At 39.1% G+C, this 23,779-nt stretch overlaps 2 protein-coding genes across 2 annotated transcripts; one reads left to right on the forward strand and one right to left on the reverse strand.

Moving 5' to 3' along the window:
• The first annotated feature begins 3,549 nt into the window (after positions 1-3,549).
• On the forward strand, positions 3,550-5,543 carry LOC149839969 (DNA sliding clamp PCNA). The gene is made up of 4 exons (XM_090004294.1): positions 3,550-3,924; positions 4,028-4,180; positions 4,279-4,376; positions 5,173-5,543. Exons 1-4 carry the CDS (start codon positions 3,606-3,608, stop codon positions 5,389-5,391), a joined length of 789 nt encoding a protein of 262 aa, XP_089860420.1. The 5' UTR covers positions 3,550-3,605; the 3' UTR covers positions 5,392-5,543.
• A 6,184-nt stretch (positions 5,544-11,727) lies between these two features.
• On the reverse strand, positions 11,728-14,427 carry LOC149839970 (Pentatricopeptide repeat (PPR) superfamily protein). The gene has a single exon (XM_090004965.1). The coding sequence runs from the start codon at positions 14,425-14,427 to the stop codon at positions 11,728-11,730; it is 2,700 nt and encodes an 899-aa protein (XP_089861091.1).
• Between the last annotated feature and the right edge of the window lie 9,352 nt (positions 14,428-23,779).

A 23,779-nucleotide genomic window follows, 5' to 3' on the forward strand; every position in this document is an offset into this window, starting at 1 on the left:
GCTTGGAAAGGGAAGAGACATGTTGTTCTCATCATGTAGGCCCCACTCCTTTCCACCAAAAATTTAAAATTCCATGGCCCAAACATTTGGATCTCAAACCAGTTTGGTCCAAAACCGACATCGGTCCAAACCCACACAGATATTAATAAAAGTATTTTTATTAATCATCTACATCTTAGATCACATTTTTTAAATAATTATTTCATAAATCAAAATTATAAATTCACTTAATACCTTAGCATAACTTATAAATGCTTAATATTTAACAATTATATGCTAAATAATCTTAATTAGCGAAAACAATTACTAAGTTAATATTGTTAGCTAGGTACCAATCTAATTTGCCATCCAAAGGAGTAATTAATACATTTTTTATTCCATACTTAACTACAATTCTCGTCGGGTAGGGTTTTATCAATCCACTTAGCTAGTTATGATTTATCAGAGAAATTAGTCACCGAGTTAATTAATTCAATCAAATAAATTAATAGCTTAGTTTAGTTGCTAACTAACCAACTTTCTTAGTTTATTTATCAGTTAGCTCCTAATTGACATAGTGTTAAAGTTAAGCTGAAAATATAATAGTTAAACACAATCAAACACACGGGTTAATAATTGAAGGAATAGAATTTTTGTTTGCATTGCTCACAATATTTTCTATTTAAAATAATTTTTTTTGCAGATCTTACACCCCTACTATTATTGCATGAATTGAGTTTTTTATTATGAGATGACACCAAAGAAGAGAAATAACACAATTTATATGCGGTGCATACAAAGGAGCCAAAAACCATTAAGACTGAAGATGTTGTTTTGACCAAGCAAAAATATAGTAACAACTACTATTTTATGAAGAAACTTTGTTGGTAAGTGAAATAAGTATATTATAACTTTTTTAGATGTGTTTGTTTGTTCTTATTGTATATGGATGCTTTTAAAAATAACATGAGTGTATTTACCTATTTGATGCAACAACATATAGAAAAAAACACATTGAGACTTAGTGGTTTTCACAAAAAAAAAATGGTAGAAGAACACGATTTGTTGATGACAATTTACATGACCTGGTACTTGTATATAAATCAATGTTTGTTTTTGTTTATTCATTAAATTTGAAATACATAGCAAATGCTCAAAACTCCGTTACATATAAACAGGGCATGCACATGCTTGGAGCCCAACCGTTTGGCATATATGTTATATAAATGTGACAAGGTATACACTTAAATAACATAAAAACTGGACTATAAAACTACCTTAAAATCGATTTATGTTGCAAAACTTGGTTCTTGTAAATTGGGGCAATTAGCACTAGGTTATTTGGTATATATTATTTTGTATATGCAATACTTATTACACAAACCATTAAATTTCATGCAAATACGTCATGTTGTTGAACCACTTGGTTGGTTAGTTGCCGCTAAACTTCATTTATGTTTTGCAACCAAATGTCACTCTTTCAAAGGTCTCTCACGTGCACAACCACATCCTCACGGTCCTCATCTACTATGTCTACGTAAAGGCACCATGTTACCTAAAATGTAACTAACCTTATGAATACCTTCGACAAAAAAATTAATACCTTCAATTGATTATTCGAATAAAATTTATAAATGCTTTAGTGTTATTTTGCAATTGTGCTATGCAAGACATCCTATTGATATTATGATCTAACCTTCTTTGATCATTTCTAGCATATTCGTTACATGTCTGTATCTATGTTACAACACATAAATTTTTTAGAAAAGGGTTATGTCTTAAAGGCCTTCCAATGAATATGTGCTCTCATATCTAAACCTGTAAGAATCAATATAAGAATTAAAAAATGATTAATACTACATCAATAATTTATAGATATCGAATCCAAAAAAACATCAAATAGAAAATATGAAAAAATAGATATCTTTAACAAAACCAACATGCTTATAAATTTTTTTCTACCAATCTTGTACATAGACAAACCTGCATACATGTGTGCAAGAACGACATCTCCCCATGCATATTCATCGATGTAAGTCAATGTTTGCAATAATTTTAAGTACAATTCATGGATCATCTTCCCGTCTAAGTCAATGAATGCTCATCCTAAAAAAAAACAGAGCAAGAATAATTTGATGTTGTTTTGTGGATTATTTCCGCCCTTTTCTCCAAAAGTTAGCATCAACTTTCTTCCATAACTCCTTGTCAATGTAGGGTCATAGTGGTTTCTCGATCATGATAACTTGATTTGAATATTGTCTCACACCTTATCATTTGCATCTATGAGAACACGACCCAATTCTTTGAATTCTATCAATTGATGTCTAATTACTAGCTCCCTATAACACTTCAATCCAGTGATTTGTGTTGCGTCCTTCAATGCAATTGTCATCTCAATGTTTTTAAAGTTGAATGTGTTTAACAACAGACTCCAAAACTGCACAATAGAATTTACGAGATTATGATTGATACTCCATGGCGTGATCTCCATTTTTTTTGAAAATGCATCAAATTCAACACATCCTTATGGGACTTTGTCACTGCTAGAAATCACGAGTGTATTTTGTGTTATAAGAATTGGGGAACGAGAGGTGTTGGAGTGTGAATGGTGCACTCACATGCACACATTTAATAATTATAAAATTTCATTGTTTAAATTGCAAGTAAACAAACACAAATAAACACATGGCTATGCATGTACACAAACTAGTAATAATTATATGAAATACAAAATAAACATTATTTACAAAAGATTAAGAATGTTAACTATGTTCATTATTATTACAAAAGTACCTGTTAATGTATGATAGAAAGAAACGTCTTATAAGCCATGGTACTCTTATCTTAAACTAGGAGTTGTTAATAAAAATCCAAACCTAGTAAATCATTAAGATTTAATTAGCTTTCTTTAATGGATGTGTGTTTATTGTGATATTGAACAACTATAACTTGAACTTGTGGTGATTAGAGATGCTAAAGTGAATTGGTGTCCAGGCTTGGCTTGAGTTTGACTCTGGCCTGAACCACCAAGCCTAGCCTTATGTACTTTGAATTCAATGCTAAGCCCAGCTAATGTGCATCCCTGGCCCTAAGGTTGTCAATGAGTTCAGTTTGTATCAAGTACCCAATTTGAATTCTCGTGTATGGGCTTGGAAAGTGTTGGCCTTAACCTTACTCAAGCAAAATGCGGGCTGGGTTTGGGTCATGATTTTTGTTGGGTACCTAACCTTATGTACTTTTAATAAAAATAAAATTTTAAAATTATTTGGGTCCAAGCTTGGGATTTCATTTTGGTGCCTGACAAAAGTTGGACCCGACCCCGAATCCAGCAATTTGTTATTTGGGCAGGTTCAGGCATACCCTGATGGGTCAAGTACCTGACCCGTTCATAGCCCGAATGTGACTAATCGGACAGGCCCTCACCCTCTTCCCATGGACCATGGCGGGTAAACTCCCAAAATTTCCCGCCAACCATAAAGCCTCAACGCTACATTTCAAAACCCTAGCTATATAAATAGTCACCCCCAACCGACCCCAAATTTCGCCGATCATTTCATTCCCCCCTTTTTCCTCTCTCTCTGCTTCCTTCCTCCCTCTTTCTTCGCAGAGAAGAAGAAAGAAGAAGTATGTTGGAGCTCAGGTTGGTGCAGGGGAGCCTGCTGAAGAAGGTGATGGAGGCGATCAAGGACCTCGTCACGGACGCCAACTTCGACTGCTCGGCGACCGGCTTCTCCCTGCAGGCCATGGACTCCAGCCACGTCGCCCTCGTCGCCCTCCTCCTCCGCTCCGAGGGTTTCGAGCACTACCGCTGCGACCGCAACCTCTCCATGGGCATGAACCTCAACAACATGTCCAAGATGCTCAAGTGCGCCGGCAACGATGACATCATCACCATCAAGGCCGACGACGGCACCGATACCGTCACCTTCATGTTCGAGAGTCCCAGTACGTGCACTCCACTCCTTTCCTCATTTCTTCCCTTTTTTATAGGGATTGTTCTTTCATTTTCTCTGATGAATGGAATTGGGGTGCGATCGTTTCTCTTCAGACCAGGATAAGATCTCCGACTTCGAGATGAAGCTCATGGACATCGACAGCGAGCATCTGGGGATCCCCGAGGCGGAGTACCACGCCATCGTGAGGATGCCCTCTTCGGAATTCGCAAGGATTTGCAAGGATCTCAGCTCCATCGGCGATACTGGTGAGAGCAGATTGGACGGATCAGATGATTACCCATTTGTTTTGTTTCTGTTGGTGTTTTGCTTTTTGATATCCTGATGCCGTCTGCTGCGGTTGTAGTGGTGATATCTGTGACGAAGGAAGGGGTGAAGTTCTCGACCAGTGGGGATATCGGTACTGCGAATATCGTCTGTCGCCAGAATACCTCCGTCGATAAGGTATATGTCTAAGCCCCTCACTCGCTTATTTTTGTTTTTTTTTTTCAAGTTTCTGTAGCTTTGGGGACTTCGGCCTCTCGTTGATGTCCTCCCCTGTTTTCTGGTTTCCCCCTTCTATGATTCTCTGGTTTGGGTTGTTCCCGTTAAGAGTACTGAGCGCGTTGAACCGATCTGTTACTCGACTCTGCATTTTGCTTATCCTGATAAATGGGATAAATTGAGATGCCAGTGCTCTTCAAAGTGCAATACCCCAATTGAGTAGAGGACAGCTGCCGTGTTGTGCCAGCTGCAGCCTATCGTGAGCAAAACGAGGGGTTTCTGGCTGTTTTCATCAAATCTGATATCGCAGATGTGTTATACGTGGTTGATTTGCTAGGAAAAAACTTGGATCCTGCTTTTTTTTTTTGGATAAAAATATGATTTTTCTAAGCCTTGGGCATTTATGATATTTACAAAAATTTTTACATCTTCAATTTTCAAACCTCATGAAAACTTACCTGCACATCTGAATCAGAGGATACAAGAGTTGAAGTCCGTTTCCTATAAAATCTAGCCCTTAGAATGCATCTGTACAGTCAGATTCGAGAAAACCATGGAAAATAACCCTTTGAAAGCCCCTTAGTCTGCAGCAGGCACGAAGGTGTAGGCAGCTACCCTGTATCGCAGTTTATCCCAAGTTTTGGATAAGTGGGTGTGTCCAAAGACACCATAATGAGATTGGATTTGCAAGGTTTATTGTCTGGATGGATAGGTTCTTGCTATTTTAATCACTTGCTCGTACTGTGGTCACTGATAGCCTGAGGAAGCCACGATAATAGAGATGAACGAGCCGGTGTCTCTAACGTTTGCGCTGAGGTACATGAACTCCTTCACAAAGGCGACTCCATTGTCAAACACTGTCACCATAAGCCTTTCATCGGAGCTGCCTGTGGTGGTGGAGTACAAGATTGCAGACATGGGCTACATTAGGTTTTACCTGGCTCCCAAGATTGAAGATGACGAGGTTCAGTCGTAGAGAGAATACAGTGTTTCAGGTTTTCTCTTCCCCTTTGTGATATCACTTACCATGCTTTGGATGTACCGATGTTACATTTTCAGTGTTTTTTTTCCCGTTATGTTTTGGAATGACTGGTATATGATGTTGTCGCTATAAAGTGGTGCACCTCAGTTCTTGGTACCCAAAAAGGAAAAAAACCTTGTATGGAAAATGAAGTATAGTTAATCAATGCCAGATAGAATCCTGAATTTGCCAAATTTAATCATGTCGGCCCCAAATCGATTCTCTTCAGGTTTGAATCAGGCCATACTAAAAAAAATAAGCCGATTCAACCTAGATTCGAGCTGAATCTGGGTTGTAACAATCCTTTTTTAAAATTTTGTATTTTTTATTTGTTATAAATTTTAAATGTAAAAAGCCGACCAATTCAAGCCTGAATTTGCCTATTCTCTGATTTTTTTTGAAATTCTATTTGGGTCTGAAACTGGTTTTAACAACATTGTGGTTAACTATGCTGATTATAAAAGATCACAAGAACATAAATTACAAATCTTCACTCGTGAGACAATCCTATTATGCACTTCCGGGATACACCCATATTTGGAAATTAATTTGGAGTTCAATCCAACATTTGCATTGGCTCAAAAAGGAAAAAAGATGAAAAGTCAAGACAAAACCTTTGTTTCGAGAAGGAAAAGCTAAGGGATTAGCCCCTCTCCCCCTTCCATATCGAATTGATTTCTACTGCAACCAGACCTTCCACATTTGATTTCTACTGCAGTCTTGAAATATTTTCTTTGCAAGCTGACCACACCTTGGCACACCGAAGCAGACCAAGGGAACATTCTATGAATGTTATTCTACGTAACTCCGTCAATACTATTGCACAGTATATTAGGTCCCCACGGCTCAGTCTAAAATCTGCAAGAAAAACTATTGCCAAGTTTTCAGCTAACATGGTTCTTAATAAAGGACCAACCACACAGGATACTCTTCCAAGCCCCAGAGCTATGAGAACCCCTCTTAACAGTTCATAAGCTCTGCCTGCGCACATATTTATCCTTGATAAAAGAAGTCCACTGATGGATTACAAATAATGGTCCCAGCTAAGCCAAATTTGCCTTATTAATATCAGCAATACGTTTGAGGCCAATGCCCTCTTCATTAATAGGTCTGAAGAGGAATGAAATGCATGAGTACAAAGACAAATATCACTGAATTTGGGAGCTTGAAGACCAATGTCCAATAAAGAAGAAAGCTTGCTAAAACGTGTTTTGAGACACGCTCAACATAAGATAAGAAACGAGTCATCCAACCTTTAATACGCTTTCAGATACGAAAAATAATATAAAAACAGTGCTTCATTTTCAGCTTACCTGAGAAGACTGGTAAACCGAAGTACTTAATAGGGAAACGGACACCTGCCAGTCTAATACTGGGATGGCAGTGGACTGGGGCGGGGCAGGGACAAGGTCTCCACCCCTGCCCTCCCCCCACGATCTCAAAATTTCGTCCTCTATCCCTGCACGAGTTTTGAATTTAACCTCCATCCTCGGTTTAAATGGGGCGAGGTAGGGCGGAGCCCCGTTTTCCCTTGGTCGACTGTCATCTCTAAAGAGTATTTTAGCATTTTACTAATGGGGATGGAGCGAGGCAAGGTGGGGTGGAAAAAAATATAAGTCCATTCCTGCCTCCATCCCTGCACGAGTTTTGATTTTAACTTTCGTCCTTGTCTCATGTCCTCCATCCCCAATCCAAACGGGGCGAGGCGGATCCCTGTTTTCTCCTGGTCCACTGTCATCCCTAGTTTAATATAGTCTTAGGATGAGAAGCAAGTTAGGCCGATATATTAAGGAGAATACGAACTTAACATTGTTAACTCATTACAAAAAAGAAGCACATCATCGGCAAAGAATAAAGAACAAATACCATATCCACTAAAAGGAATGCGAGGAATTTTAATATCACCTTCATTGAAGACAAAGAGTAATAATGAGCATAGCGAAAGGAGGAGTCTCCACCAAGTATTGTATCATATGGTACGATATGCTATAATACATATCATTACTTTTGGGTTTTGTGTATCATAGTTTAAAAAGGTCCAAAAATATTTTTTTTCATTTTGAGTTTTAAATATCTTTTGAGAGGTCATTAAAAGTGTATTGTCACTAATTTTCACTCAAATACCTTTGAATATGAGAAAATTAAAGATTTATATTAAGATAAAAATCAGGCTTCAGACTCCTCCAACAAAGATGACATAAGATGATCGAGCATGACAATGGTCCAACAAAGATGACATAAGATGATCCAGCATGTGGAGCACTCAAGTAATAAGTGAAAATCGATTGAAAATTGAGTATAAATGTTGCCATAATATTTTTGTTTATATAATATAAAAGTATGAGTCTTGTGACATGTTCTTAATTGCAAAATATTTAATATTTTACATTATTTTTGTGAGATAGTTAATATTTGATGATGTCATATAGAGTTCATGGAGACCTAAATGCTTCATATGTGATTTTATGGTTGTATTTTGTACAATTCATCATTGGTTTATATGATATGATTTTTTAAATTTTTTTGCTTATTTTCTATTTTTTTTAGATTTTTAAATTTTTTATTAAAAATTTATGATATTTTATGATACAATATATTATGGTCTAAATTTGGGCCTAACCAATGTGATTAACGATACTTACCACCTTGGTCTCCACACAAGTCATGATCCATTTTATCCATTCCTCATGAAATCCAAGGCTTCAAAGTGCCAAAACAATCAATCCTATCACAACCTTTCAAAATATCTACTTTAAGGCATATAGAAGGAACCTTATGATGGAGAACAAAGTCTATTAATTCATGCGCAAAGAGAATACTCTCTTGCATGTTTCTCTCTTTACTAAACACCCCTTGATTGGGAAGAAATGACTTTCGAGAGATTGGTGAGGATCTTATAAAAAACATTACATAGGGAGATCAGTATAAAGTCCAAAAGAAAGGAAGCACCTTGAATTTTAGGAATAAGTATCAAATGGGTCAAGTTAATTCACCTAAAACACCTTACCTTTGGCAAAAAAAAAATCTTTGACAGCCTTACAAATGTCTTTGTGGATGATATCCCAAAAGAGTTGATAAAAAGAGGTCGGAAATCCATCCCGGGCCCGACGCCCGATTACTGTCCATTTGAAAAACAGCATGTCAAATTTCTTCAATCGTAATAGGCAAAAGGCAAAAGGTATTGTCATCCATACTCACACGAGGACCAACAACAATATTGGGGAAAACACCTCCACTAATAGTTTCTTTTGAGACCAAGGATTTGAAGAAAAGAACACTTTGAGCTTGGATATTGTCAAAACTGTCATAGGTGATACCATCATGTTCGATTGCAAGGATGGTATTTTTTTGGCGACAACACTTCCACGAAGCATGAAAAAACACAATATTATTATCAGCCTCTTGTAACCACTTAGTTCTTGCCAATAAGACTCTTCTTCTCTTAATGCACTTTCTAAGAGATTGCGCAGTTCAGATTCCTTACGAGCCGCCTCAACCGAACCAAAATCAATGCCCATCTGAGAAACATTAAACAGTGAAGGGGAACAAAGCCTTTTTTTTATACACATTACAAAAGAGAGACCAAATGGAAGCTCCCAATAGAATCGTTGGCAACTCCCAACAGTCATATTTATGACCGTTGGAGAGCCCTCTGATTTTATGGTCAAAGATCATAGAGCCCTTGCTTAAAAGGGCTTAATACAAAAAATAAAAATAAAAAAGGAAAAAACAAGGATCCTTCAAAAGAGGGGGAAAGTCTGAAACCTGCAAGAATCTGGATGGAGGGGGAAGAATCAGGAGGATGGGGAGAAAAACTAGGGGGAAAACTGTCTGGGATAGGAAGAACTAGGGTTCAAGACACTAATCGGGGAAGAGGGAGACGGAGAAGCCATAGGAAGTCCTTTCAGAGGCTTTAGGGACTTCAAACAAAACTTATACAACCCGAATTTTAACAGAACAAATATTGGTAACAAATACAAAATGTCATTATGCAGAATGCCTGCATTTGTTACAGTTCATGTAGAATGAATCTTTCTCAAACTCTCTAAACCATTGGCACTGGTATAACCATTGAATATTGCTATGGTAATCTCCAATTCTCTCCAGCATAGATTGCACTATCTCCAAGCTCTCCTTCAATTCCTAGCAACTGTAGGATTTAGAACAATCAGATTTAAAATCAAATGAAATGATAAAAATCCCTGAGGTCTAATTGTGTAGAAGAGCAACACAAAAGAAAATCATGGTCCTGGTTGTATTTTGCAAGTCTCTCACTCCGACATGGTGTGCCAGCCCAACTGCAATATCATTAGATCAGCAATGAGGGAATCTTCAGTCTCCCCACACTTATGAGATACCACTACTCCCCACTTTGCATCATTGGCCAACTTCACAGCTTTCTATGGTCTCTGTAACTGTTCCAACTTGATTTGCCGAAGCGGTGATAGATAGCCTTTTATTTTATGCCTTGAATTGGAACAAGTAAATTTTCCTGACTGATGTCAACGTACAGCAAGAACACTGCAGTTAAATTCATCCAAGTCATCTAATCGAATTGGTATTAATATTTTCTAGATAGTTGACAATGTTTCAAATCTGCATGGGATAACTTAATTGCATCACTACAGGTTCATGCAGGAGGAAATTCACAACATAGAACTACCGAGATCGCCAAGAGGTAGCACATGATTTAACAGCCGAACCAGACAACGATATCTAATTTGATCTATTGGTATGGGGAAATTTCAAACATGCAATCAGAAGAACATATGTACTGTGTTCTTAAATGAACACTTTCGAGTTTTGACCGATAAAAGCACCAAACATACATGTCCACAAGAGCAAGTCCTGTCCTTAAAAGGAAAAATCAAATTATTGTTCTCAAGATCTTTGTCATTGACAGAACTGTGGCTGTTTGATGTCTTGCTCCATCTATGTATCTTCAGCTGTTAAAAAAACTAAAATTTCTGACAGCAGATGCCCCTTAACTGTACATGCTAGGAAAGCCGATATTATTTCACCAAACATGGGTAGGACCAGAGAAAAGCCTGAAGTTACATGTGAGTGTGGGAATATTTGCATCTATCAACAAAAGTTAGCTTATATTCCTGCAGGAACTAAAGCTTCAAGGGTTTCTTTCATTTACAGACATGTCCACAAATGTGCTTACTTGGCATAACGAAATTTCATTTCGAAGAAAGGAAATTGAACACTTCAAATTTATTTACTTTACTTTTCACGGTTCTACTTCTAAGATCCTAATCTGAACACTACATTTGGTAATAATGTGTTTGAAGAAGACCAAAATAAGAAAGGTTGGGCTGATAAAAGTAAAAGGAATTAAGAAGCCAGGAAGACTATTTAAGGTATGGAGATATATCATTTACTGAAAAGAAATACATACCATATGACATCAAGAAGCATCAGATCACTGGACATCAATACATACCATATTAACCAATAATGGAGACCCATGAGCTTGTAAAGGTTCTATGGTAATAGAATTTCTCGAAGTCTCTTAACAGCATGCCACACCAAATGAAATTGACAAAGCAAAGACACCGAGTACAAAATCAGGACTATAACATGACAATAGTTTTCTCTAAAAAAAACATGACAATAGTTGTTTCACAATATCTTACATTCCACTAGAATCTCCACTTTGGAGCAGCTGCTTTAAATAGCCCCTTATTTGTATGCCGGTCAACTACTACAGTCGGATCCCCCTTGCTATCAAGTAGATACCTATCCACTATCTTTGTGATCACGGGCAGCACAGATTTCTTCAACCAAACTATTTACAAAAGAATTTATTTCACAATTTGTATGCATCTAGTTTTTATTCCATGGAGATGTCCATTACCCTTCACCCCTAGTAAGATCAAATAGGGAAGGAACTTTAGTGTTGGAATCCACATTACTTTCAGCAAAATGGTTGATGGAAATCAACCAAACTATTTACAACGTAAGAATTTCTTTCACAATCTGTATGCATCCAGTTTCTAACTTTCTATTCCATGGAGATGCCCATTACCCTTCACCATTAGTAAGATCAAACAGGGAAAATACTTTGGTATTGGAACCCACGTTACTTTCAGCAAAATGGTTGACGGAAATCAACCAAACTATTTACCACATAAGAATTTCTCTCATAATCTGTATGCATCTAGTTTCTATTCCATGGAGATGCCCATTACCCTTCACCAATAGTAAGATCAAATAGGGAAAGATCTGCTATACCTTAACCAAGGATTAGGGGAGAAGAAAGTGAAAAACAAAGTAGTTGAAGGATCACCAATAATCCTTGCATGAGCACAGGCCATTGTCAAAGTGATGGAAGCGACTCGCATCACGAACAATTATCATACGGCTGGTGATCTTTGATACAAGCTTAGTAGCTGTGTGACAATCACTGCAGACACGCAAGTTCTTGACAACCTGGATGGTCATCCCTGGTTCTGTATTCAAAAGCCCAAATGCGATGGCTAGTCTCTCACTGTGGCTACACAAGAACATCTCCTTCTCCTCTTCCTCTATGTTTTGAAGCACGCAACCTGTGTCTGGCACATAACCTGCCTTCACCATTCTTCTGTGCAAGCTTTCCCACATTGCACATATGTGTGCAAATTGTGGATGAGATCTGTCCCCCACTCTAAAGACATGAAGTCCATCCTTGACCTCAATCCAACTGCATCCTGGTGTCTTTCTCAAAGAGTTTTTATTCATCAACCTCCTCATCCTCTCAGCATCGTCCCACCTACCGATTGTGGCATAAATATTTGAAAGAACCACATAGTGTGTGGGATTGCTCGGTTCCAACTCAACAAGCATGTTCAGTGCTTTTTCTGCCATATCTACATTGGAATGCATTCTACAAGCACCCAACAGTGCACCCCACACACCAGCATCAGGCTGTTTTGGCATGCTCTGCACTAGGCTCCAAGCTTCATCAAATCGACCTGCACGCCCCAAGAGATCGACCATGCATGCATAATGCTCCAAACATGGTTCAAAATTATCTCTTTTCCTCATCAAATCGAAAATCTTCTTCCCTTCATCCACCAATCCTCCATGTCTGCAGGCAGACAACACTGATATAAAGGATACTCCATCAGTGTCCGCATGCTGCTTTTGCATCTGCGAAAAAAGTTCAATTGCATCTTCTCCACGCCCATGTATTGCGTATCCTGCAAGCATTACATTCCATGATACTGTATCTTTATCAATCATTCTATTGAAGAACTCAGTTGCAAAATCCAAACGACCACATTTTGCATACATATCTATAAGACTGTTTCCTACAAGCACTTCTGTTTCAAAACCAATTTTAATTGTGTAGGAATGAAGTGCCATTCCTTCTTTCAAGGTTGCCAAGTATGCTGCTGCTGGAAGAATGCTGATTAATGTCACCAAGTTTGGCTGGATGTTCTCGGCTTTCATATGGCGGAAAATGGACAATGCTTCCCGTGCATATCCATTCTGTGTGTACCCTGCAATCATAGTATTCCATGAGATTTCATCCTTTGCAGAGTTTGGATCGAATAGAGCTTCAGCAGAACTGAGGCTCCCACACTTAGCATACATATCAATAAGTGCATTTTTAATGTGCAGATCTGCATCAAACCCCATTTTGCAAATGTACCCATGAAAACAGCATCCCTGCTCAAGGTCTCCCAGTTGCACACAGGCTGGTAGAACACCCACCATGGTGCCTGGATCAGGTTCAAGCCCCAAATACCACAACTTGTAAAACATTTGCAATGAATTGCTCCCATTGCCGAACTGGGCATATCCATTTATCATAGCATTCCATGTCACGATATCTTTTTCAGGCAACCTATCAAACAGAGCATGAGCAAGATCAAAGGATCCACACTTTGCGTACATTGCTACCAGTGCCGTCCCTACTGAACTATCCAAATTAATATCAGACCTCAAAAGAAAACAATGGATGCTTTTTCCTAATTTCAGATATGACGCATCTCCACATGCAGGAAGAATGCTTATAATGGTCACCCTATTTGGCTCAAAGTTTTTGAGTTGGATGCTTCTGAATAGAGTTAACGCTTCTCTAGGATGCCCACTCTGAACGAAAAGAGCCATCATTGCAGACCAAGCAACTATGTCTTTATTATGAATACCATCAAACAATTGCTGTGACATATCTATGCATCCACATTTAGCATACATGGTCATAAGAGCCGTTGCAACTGTAATATCAGAATGAATTCCTTTCTTGATCACAAAAACATGGACGATGCAGCCTCTGTCTAGATCCCCTACATCAGCAGCCGCTACAAGAGCACCGACAATCGACACCTGGTTTACTTCCGAATCCTCTACTACCAACTCATCAAAAATCTCCAGTGCCTCCATGGGATACAAATTCTGTGCATAACCAGCAACCATCGAACCCCAGGTCACACCATCCTTGTCAGGCATTTGATCAAAGACACTACGAGCATCCTCCACATTTCCGCATTTTGAATATACATCAATCAAACCATTAAAAACAGGCAGTGGAAATTCCCTTCTGACTGCAAAAGCATGCAAAGACCTGCACAACTGCAGCGATGAGAGAAGGCAAATGGCCGGAAACAAGTTTAACAAGCTCACAGAATTAGGCTCCACATTTGCAAACTGCATCCTCTTAAACAAAGCCAAAGATACTCTAGGATCACCACCCTGAGCAACACCTGAGATCATCGCATTCCAAGCTACAACATCTCTCTCAGGCATCCTATCAAACACTTGCCGTGCAACCACAACCATACCAAATCTGCAATACATATCAACCAATGCAGTCGCTATGAACACATCCGAATCCAAATCTCTCTTCAGAACCTCGCGATGAAGCAACCTGCCCATCTTTCTATCGCCTATTGCCGCACACGCCTTCAAAACAAACGTGAACGTGTACTTATCAGCCTCCACGACGCCACCCAACACCATATCTCGGTACAATTCCAATGCTTCCTTGTTTTGATTCATTCTCGTGCATGCTCTAATAATTGAATTGCACAAAACCACACTTGGGTTCGGCGAAGAATCGAAGACGCAACGCGCCGAACGCAAATCGTGGCGCGAGGAGTACAGGTCGATGAGTTTTCTGAGGAGGGGATCATCTGGGCAGATTCCCAGCACCAGAAGATGGGCTTGGAGTTGTAGTAACGAGCGGGAATCGATCCCCGGGAGAAGAAGATGATAACCATGGTGGAGAATTCTACGGGAAATAAGAAATCCGTCGAAGAAAGGAGGCGTAGATCTTCCCAACGACGCAGCGGGCGAACAAAAAGAGCGGGACAGCGCATGCTTGATCATCACCTAGGGAGAACGACCTTTGTTCCAGAAATTCAAATTCCAAAGAGCGAAGGGTATGGATACGGCTAGTAAACGAACCCAGCAGCTCGTGACTCGGCTTGGTCCGGCTCATCATGAGCTAGTTCGCGATCGGTTGGTATAGCTGGGAAAACGAACCACGAGTAGCTAGTGTAGCTTAAACGAGTTGAGCCTGAACACAGGGTGTTTGGCTCAGCTCGGCTCGAGCGAGCTTGTATAGATAAAAAATCAAGTTTAGGTCTCGTTAGGCCCATTAAAAAATAGTAGTTTTAAGTATTTTTTTGGCTCAGCTCGGCTCGAGAGAGTTTGTATAGATAAAAAATCAAGTCCAAACACAGAGTAAGACTAATGTGTTCTTTAAGCCTCCTTTTTGTTTCGTTAAGCTCATTCAAAAATTGTAGGTTTAAGTATTTTTTTCACGTCTAACATAGTAGATGTGATCTATAGGTTTTGTTTAGGGAGAATTGTTGGGAAAAATAGTGTTGGCTTATATATGTACACCTTATAGGCTGTCTAATGGTTAGGTCTATATTATGTGATCTAATAAAGTTGGGCCATGTGGTATCTCATATGGTATGGTCTTATTAGGTTAAGAGACCTCTTGTGCATTTATATGTTAATTTTTAATTTTATGATAAGCTTAATTGAAAATAAACCATAAAGTGGTTACAATTAGGTTATGGACCCAAACCATATATAGTGACTTTCTCTTTAGGATCTTCCTCAACATCAAGAGAAAACTACCTCTTTCATTAGGTTTAGAAAAAGGCAAGGCCACGTAAAGAGGTTTCGTAAGATCACGTCTATCAGAGATCTACCGGAGCACCAATGGATTCAGGTACGCTTTTGCATCAAGATTTGATTTTTGTTTTGCTTTTAACGATTTAGCTCGAACAAGATTAATGGTCTATTTAGTTTTTCAGTGGATTCAAAATCCAACAATTGGTATAAGAGTGACTTGTTCCCGTCGAATCGTTGAAAATTTTGATTTTATTCTATATTTTTCATGGCTTTTCGTTTGTGGCGTCCATCCTTCATGATCACAGTCAGGGCACGAGCGGAGGAGGGCTGATCGATCTTTCTCGCGCTGTTCAGATGTGCCTGGATGCTGGGAGGGCTGATCGACCCTCCCCTTAGGGGTGTTCAGACGGGCAGGAGGGCTGATCTGCCCTCCCTCTTCTGAACACTGGATCACTGCAGCCAACAAAGGGGGTTTACTTCGTTCAGGTTGCCAGACAAGAAGGGCTGTCAGGCCCTTTCCCTTTTCTTGTTGATCGGAGGAAGGGCCGTTCAACCTTTCCCCGTTTTTTGGCTGGCAGGATGGCGTGTGGTAGAGGGCCTCCTATTTCTTAGATCGTCGGACGGTGGTAGAGAGCCCTCTCTTATTTTGTTGCTGGAAGGCGAGTGAGTGCGTTTCTGATAGATGAACGAAAGAGGGTTTCCCATTCTTTTTGGATCGCCGAATGGACAGAGTCTCGACTGACTAATCGGTGACCGATGGTCACCTGGGGCATACAATTCTCCCTAAGCCACTGTCGGTGACCTTACAGGGTTGGCCGTGACCGTCAATGGTGTGCGGGGCATCAAGTTCAACCCAGTTGCCGTCGCCGAGTGCCTCAAGGCCGACGACATCCATAGATGGCTGCTGTTCTGACCACGGTAAGTTGGGACTGGTTCAGCTTCAAGCCGATCTAGTAACCCGAGACATTTCAGTCTTCTCTGATCCAACATTGCACAGAGCTGACTCGAGTTTGAATCGATACGATGAACCAGACCGATCTGATGCTCATTAGCCAACTCAGTTGGGCCGGGCGGTTCAGATGTCAGTTGGGCCGGTTTGGCCATATGTGCTCGGGCGGTACAACCATCGATCCAGAGCCAATTTGACGTCGCTTTAGACGGCTCAGCCAGGATAGAGCGGTTCGGCCTTGGATCTGGGCCGATTCAACGCGCCTTCAGTCTACTCAGTTGGGACAAGCTATTCTGACCATTTTTTATAGGCCGGTTCGGCATTAAGCCAATAGAACCAGATTGATTCAGCCTTGTATTCTGCTGGATGTGGGGCTTCACCAGTGATAAGGCCCTCACTAGGGATCGTTACCGCCTTGCTATTTAGAATTATACACGCAGGCACACAGGCACACAACTTTTGATGATTACAGTTGCTTATAAATTCCTCTGTGCACGCAGACGACAGAGCTTCAGCGCACACAGACGCGAAGCAAACTTAACATGCATCAACTACTGAAGATTAATTTTCCTCTTGATTCCTGCCGACTCACAATAGGTTCGGGCGTTTCTGTGCAAAAGGTTAAAGTACTTGCATTTGCAAATTTAGAAGATAATACAGAAGACTTCTGTCTATGCACTTAGCTAAGACGTAGGTGACAGTGAAGAGAGCATGAGCTCAGATTCATTGGAAGTTTGCTCAGCTTTGTTCAACATTTTATACATAATTCTTTCCCTAGACTGGTCTTGAGCCGATGCAGCTTCAGTAGTGATTCTGAAGCACTACAACACTGCGCCATTGAAAGGATGATTTGCAAATGCGCTTATACAGAATCTAACAAAGTTGAGTGAATGCACTTAGCTAGATTTATAGTTTTGGCAATCTAGAGCTCGATTCAAGCTCTTAGGTTTGCCGACAGCTCTTGTTCATAGCTGAGTAGAATCTGCAAGTATTCACGCTTTCTCAACTCGATCTCTATTAGAGGAATCTGAATTGAGATGTTAATCCGAATAGAAGAAAGGAAGTGGAAGAAGATGACGATGATCTCTTCCTTTGTTCACGAATGAACTCAAGAAGCCTAATCCTCAAGAAGAGGCCAAATCTCCACAATGGAGCCAAAAGAAGACTGAACTTTATTTCTTCAATTTCCAAAGGTACAGAATAACTCACAATTGCTGAATCACAGAATGGCTACAAAATGATAAACAACCATTATTTATAAGCTGTCATCCATGGCGCCAAAACAGATTGGGCGACCCATGCTTCAAGTCCTTCTGACGACGATCTTTAAATCTCTGTTAAAACCATATACTCTCTGAATTAAGCACATGCTGAACTTCTTCCTCTAACCCAGCTGAACCAAACTGCCTTGATCTAACTAGCTGAACCCATCCTACCAAATTTTGACTTATTCTATATTTGCATTTTCAGTGAGGCTCGTATCACTAGTGACCCGAGCCGGGTTCAACACCCAGTCCGTGGTCAGACCAGCTTGAGCCACATTCGGGGTGGTGGTGGTGGTGTGTGTGTGTGTGTGAGGGGGGGGGGGGGGGGGCTGCTGACCCAGTTCTGTCCCATTCGATTGTGGGGCTAAACCGAGTCGGGTGGCACCACTATGCGGATTGGCCCTGGTTAGACCCGACCCAATAGCATGGGTCTGCACCCGGCTACAACGATGTTGGGTCTGACCCTAACCGGGTTAGACCAATTTTGACCTGTAGGTGGGTTCGACACGATCCAATGGGACGAACCCGTGCACAAGCCTTGAAATAATAAAATTTTTTATGAGGTCTTTATTTTTAGTGCTATTTGGTGTGCATTAAGGGTCCCTTCAGAGGGTCATCTTCGGTTATTTTTTGGCCCTACATAGATTATGATTATGTTTTCCTTTTATTCATATGCATGTATTGATGTATTTGAATATTGATGTTCTTTTGATTTAGTATCCAATATTCTAATTGAATTGATTGAAACAATATGTTACCAAAGTAACCTTTATTGTGCAGATTGACTCGTTTGAAATATTGTGATGATTATGTATTTGAGGTTCATGCGAATAGTGATCGGCCTAAAAAAAGATTACTATTTGGAGGAACCTCAATACATATTTCAGTAATAAATATAGAAAAATTGTATGATTTTTTATGTGATTAATGAGTCGGTCCAAAGAAAAGCTCGTTGTTTGATAGGATTAATTATCCATGTTTGATTACTATATTGAGAGTACCACTTATAAGTTGACATTTTTGTCCAAAGACTAAATGTCAATGTTGTGCTGGGTATCTTGTGATGAGGTTCACCACAATTTAAATATGTTATTTTATGCTAATATATATGAAAATGTATGTTGATCGTAAGCTTGTTTTGTTCTTGATTCAGTTAATACTTCTGCTTCTACAATATCTACCAATATAAATTTGATCCCTATTTTGAGTGGTTCTGATTTAAAAAACTGGAAAGAGAACGTTATGATTGTTCTCGGATGTATGGATTCGGATCTTGCACTACGAGATGATCAACCACCTACTCTTACGGATAGGAGTTTCACTGAGGATAAAAAGAACTCTGAGCAGTGGGATCGATCCAATCGCATGAGTCTCATGATAATGAAACATGCAATTCTTAAATCCTTCAGGGGTACTATGTTCGAAGAGGTCAATGCCAAAGGGTTCCTTGAAGAAATCGAAAAACGTTTTTCTAAAAATGAAAAGGCTCAGACAAGCACTCTTCTTTTAAGTCTTGTCTCAATGAGGTATAAAGGTAAAGAGAACATTAGGGAGTACATTATGGAAATGTCTTATCTTGCTTCAAAACTAAAGGCACTAAAGTTAGAGTTGTCTAAGGTCTTACACGTACACTTAGTTTTGATATCCCTTCTTGCACAATACAGTCAGTTATAACTGTCATAATGATAAATAGAATCTTAATGAGCTCATTTCACACTGTGTGCAAAAAAAGAAAATGATGAAGCAAGAAAAGTCAGAAAGTGCTCATTTGGCAGTAGCCTCTAAAGAAAAGTTTAAGAAAAAGAAAAGAAATAAGAAAACTGTAGTGGATCCACAATCGCAGAAGAAATAGAAGAGACATCAGGATCCAAAGTACAATTTTTTCTTTTGCAAAGGGGAGGGTCACATGAAGAAGGATTGTACCAAATATTATGCTTGGCGTGAAAAAAAGATAAACTCCTTACTTTGGTTTGTTTTGAGGTTAATTTAACTTCTTTACGCAAACACACTTGGTGAATAGATTCGCGTGCTAACACTCATATAAGTGTGTCTATGTAGGGTTGCCTAAGTTGCCGAACATCAATTGATGTTAAAAGATTTATTTATATGGGCGATGACAAATTAGTTTAAGTTGAGGCAATAGAGACCTTTAGGTTATTGTTAAAGACTTATAGTTATTTAGATTTGAAAAAAATATTCATTGTACCATCTTTTAGACGGATTTTGGTTTCTATTTTTGCATTAAACAAACACCACAAGAAAATAGGTTATTAGCGACGAAATTTAGTGACAGAATTATTCCGTCGCTAGTTAGCGATAGATTAACGAGCAAAACACATCCGTCGCTATAATCAATAAAATTTACGAAAATTGCGATGGAATATTTCCCGTCGCAAAATCCATCTCTAATTAGCGACAAATTTTGTGAGGGAAAATTTTGTCGTAACAGACGCACCATTTAGAGACGGCAATTGCGATGAATAATCTTGCGACAGAATTATTCCGTCGCCATTTACGTGTTTTGATTTACGGCGGCTTAGCGACAGAATTAATCCGTCGTGAATTGTCACATAACCCTAATTCGAGCCATCTTTTTCTTTTCTTCTTTCGCTACTCCCGCCGTTCGCCGGCTCCTCCATCCACCGTTCGCCGACCCCACCGTTCGCCGCCGCCTGAAGACAGATAATTTCTAAAATACGTTAAGGGGGTCGACCCCTTGCTGTTCCGGCAGGGGGTCGACTCCCTGCGTTCCTGAGGGGGTCGACCCCCTGCGGTTTCGGTAGGTCATTGGGTACTGGGCTTCTTAAGGCCTATGCAAGATGTTTTCATTTGCCTCATTTTTTTTGTGGTAACTTCATTTTAAAACTGTGTTTTTTGCAGATTTCTCAACGGAACCCGCTTGTGCTCAACCATTCGTGGTAAGTAAGTGACAAAAACAATGCAAATCGGGTAAATACCCATGGTGAGTAAGTGATGCAAGCACATCACATGTTATTTAATTTATTAGATGTAACACTTTATTGTTCACACACTCACTTAATTGTTGATATCTTGGGTTGCTTTGTTGGAGTTCGGAGATCATGCTGACATGATTTTAATGTATGAATATAGAAGTGTTCTTATTTTTGGAGTACGGATTCCATGCTAGGCATGGTAGTAGTTAGTAAAATATTGAAGTGTGTTTACTGCAAGTACATGTTTGCCATTTGTTTGATATGAATGATTACGATGTATTGCAATGTTTGATGTAATTGTATCCATGCTTGCATGTAGTTACTTTCAATTTGATTATGACTTCCATGTGAAATTGTATAATGAAAGCATGCTTCAAATGATTGTATCGTGTATGTAATTGTATCTATGCTTGCACGAATGATTTGAATGCTTTGCAGTACCTGATGTGAATGATTTGAATGCATTATAATACTTGATGCGAATGATTTGAATGCATTGCAATACTTGATGTGAATGATTTAAATGCATTGCAATACTTGATGTGAATGACTTGAATGTATTGTAATACTTGATATGAACGAATGAATTGTATTGTACTTGATGTAAATGATTTGAATTATTGGAATTTATTGCAATACTTGTTGTGAATCATTTGAATGTATTGCAATACTTGATGCGAATGATTTGAATGTATTGTAATACTTGATGCGAATTATTTGAATGTATTGTATGACATTTGTTATTTGTTAGAATATGATTTGTGGAGGTTACATTGGTCGTTCATCAAGTAGTAGCCAGACCCAACCTTCATCTTCACGGGCTCCTGTGATAGGTATATCATTTAACTAATTGGATGCTTGAATAGTTGAAATGCGCATTCTGAGAATTTCTAACGTATTTTTTTACAGATGATGTTTCGCTTGTACACGACCCACCTACACCAGTTGATCACACAAGTCAGGAGCCAACACAGGATGCAGGGTCTTCTCAGTCTGGCACAAGAAGACTCATTCGAATAGTGTACATCGATAATCGACCGTAAAGATTTCATTTTCAATTATTGCATATCTTATAAATATTTTATATTGATATTTACTGTGTACCAATTCATACACAACATGAGGTTTGAGCCACAAGAAGTAGTATGCGAGATTAGGAATTCACTTATTCAACATCTACCAGGATTAGTCGCTCAATGGAAAGAGTATCCAAAAGAGGTGATAGATAAATTGTGGTCCTCATTCACGATATACAGTTGTTTCTCATAGTTAATGTGTTTCATATTTAAATTTTTTTAGGCATGTCTACTAACTTTCTAAAAATATTTGTAGGCTTCGAATCGCTTCGCAACTACGGTGGGGAAAAATGATGCAAGGAATGTGTGGCAGAAGGTGACTGCCAATCGATTTGCAGACATGCTGCACAATATGAAGACTGCAAAAAAAAAAATACTGGCAGAATAGATGATCCACTACAGTGGAAGGGCCATGACCCTATTACTATCCGGAGAGATTATTGGGATGAAATGTGCGACAAGTGGGCGGGGGATGCATTTCGAAATCGCTCTGCGAAGGCTGCACAAAATCGAGCGAAAATGCCCGAAGCCCATCTACACACAGGTGGTTCTAAGACATTTGGGAGCCATCTGAAGAAAATGGTAACTCATCAATATATAATATTAATTTTATAAGTATTGTTGTAAACTTGTTAACTTAATCTTTTATCATTTAACTTCGCAGGAAGCAGAAAAAGGAGGCATTGTACCATATAAAGATGTGTTTGTTGTAATACATAAACGGAAGACCACGGAAGACTTCGTATCAGAGAAGGCGAGAACGACAACGGTATGTATTTATTCTATTAATAATCATTGCAATATGCAAGTTATCATAATGTTATCATTAATTATTGATGCATACTTTAAACATTATTTTGTAGGAGGCATATAAACAACAGATGGTAGAGCGATATGGCGATGACGCTACTCAGCATCCATCATTTGATCCTGCAGCATGGGTGACTGCAACAGGTGAACCCAAAAAGGGTCGTGTGTTCGGGATTGGAAGTAACATGAACACTTCACCTGTTATTGCTTTTTCCAGTTACAGCTCACAAACTTCTTCGGTCGACATAAGCTCCAAGCAGCAGCCTATTCTTTCTGGTGATGATGTACGTCAGATCGTTAAGGACACAATGCATGACTACTTCCATGAAACCGTCGCCGACGTTCTCCGAGCTGAGTTCAACAGTTTTTTGCTGAATAGGGGAACTTCGATTGCAGGTCCCTCTCAGGTATGAAAGTTTCATGCAATATATTGCATGTCGTTAGATTTCATGTAACTTTGATTGCCTTAACATATTCAATTTTTTTGACTGCCTTAGAACACATATGAGCATGCTATAATCATATATTCAGTTTTTTGACTGCCGTATAACACATATGAGCATGCTAGAATCACATATACAACTTTTTAACTGCCTTAGAGCACATATGAGCATGGTAGAATCACATATAAAGTTTTTCTGACTGCCTTAGAACACATATGAGCATGCTATAATCACATATTCAGTTTTTTGACTGCCTTAGAACACATATGAGCATGATTGAATCACATATATAACTTTTTGCCTGCCTTAGAGTACATATGAGCATAGTAGAATCACATATAGAGTTTTTTGCCTGCCTTAGAGCACATATAAGCATGCTATAATCACATATAAAGTTTTTTGCCTGCCTTAGAGCACATATGAGCATGATAGAATCACATATAACATTTTTTTGACTGCCTTAGAACACATATAAGCATGCTATAATCACATATTCAATTTTTTGACTACCGTATAACACATATGAGCATGCTAGAATCACATATACAGCTTTTTAACTGCCTTAAAGCACATATGAGCATGGTAGAATCACATATAGAGTTTTTCTGACTGCCTTAGAACACATATGAGCATGCTATAAGCACATATTCAGTTTTTTGACTGCCTTAGGACACATATGAGCATGATCAAATCACATATATAACTTTTTGCCTGCCTTAGAGAACATATGAGCATAGTAGAATCACATATAGAGTTTTTTGCCTGC

This window comes from Nuphar pumila, chromosome 4 (assembly GCF_984573655.1).
Source record: "Nuphar pumila chromosome 4, dmNupPumi1.hap1.1, whole genome shotgun sequence".
Lineage (NCBI taxonomy): Eukaryota > Viridiplantae > Streptophyta > Magnoliopsida > Nymphaeales > Nymphaeaceae > Nuphar > Nuphar pumila.

What these genes read in the sequence shown, in the direction of transcription:
- LOC149839969 (XM_090004294.1), top strand. Translation starts at nt 3,606, where the DNA reads ATGTTGGAGCTCAGGTTGGTGCAGGGGAGCCTGCTGAAGAAGGTGATG. An exon ending in CAGCTCCATCGGCGATACTG is followed by an intron (nt 4,181 to 4,278) that starts GTGAGAGCAGAT and finishes CTGCGGTTGTAG; the next exon opens with TGGTGATATCTGTGACGAAG. An exon ending in AGAATACCTCCGTCGATAAG is followed by an intron (nt 4,377 to 5,172) that starts GTATATGTCTAA and finishes GGTCACTGATAG; the next exon opens with CCTGAGGAAGCCACGATAAT.
- LOC149839970 (XM_090004965.1), bottom strand. Translation starts at nt 14,427, where the DNA reads ATGAATCAAAACAAGGAAGCATTGGAATTGTACCGAGATATGGTGTTG.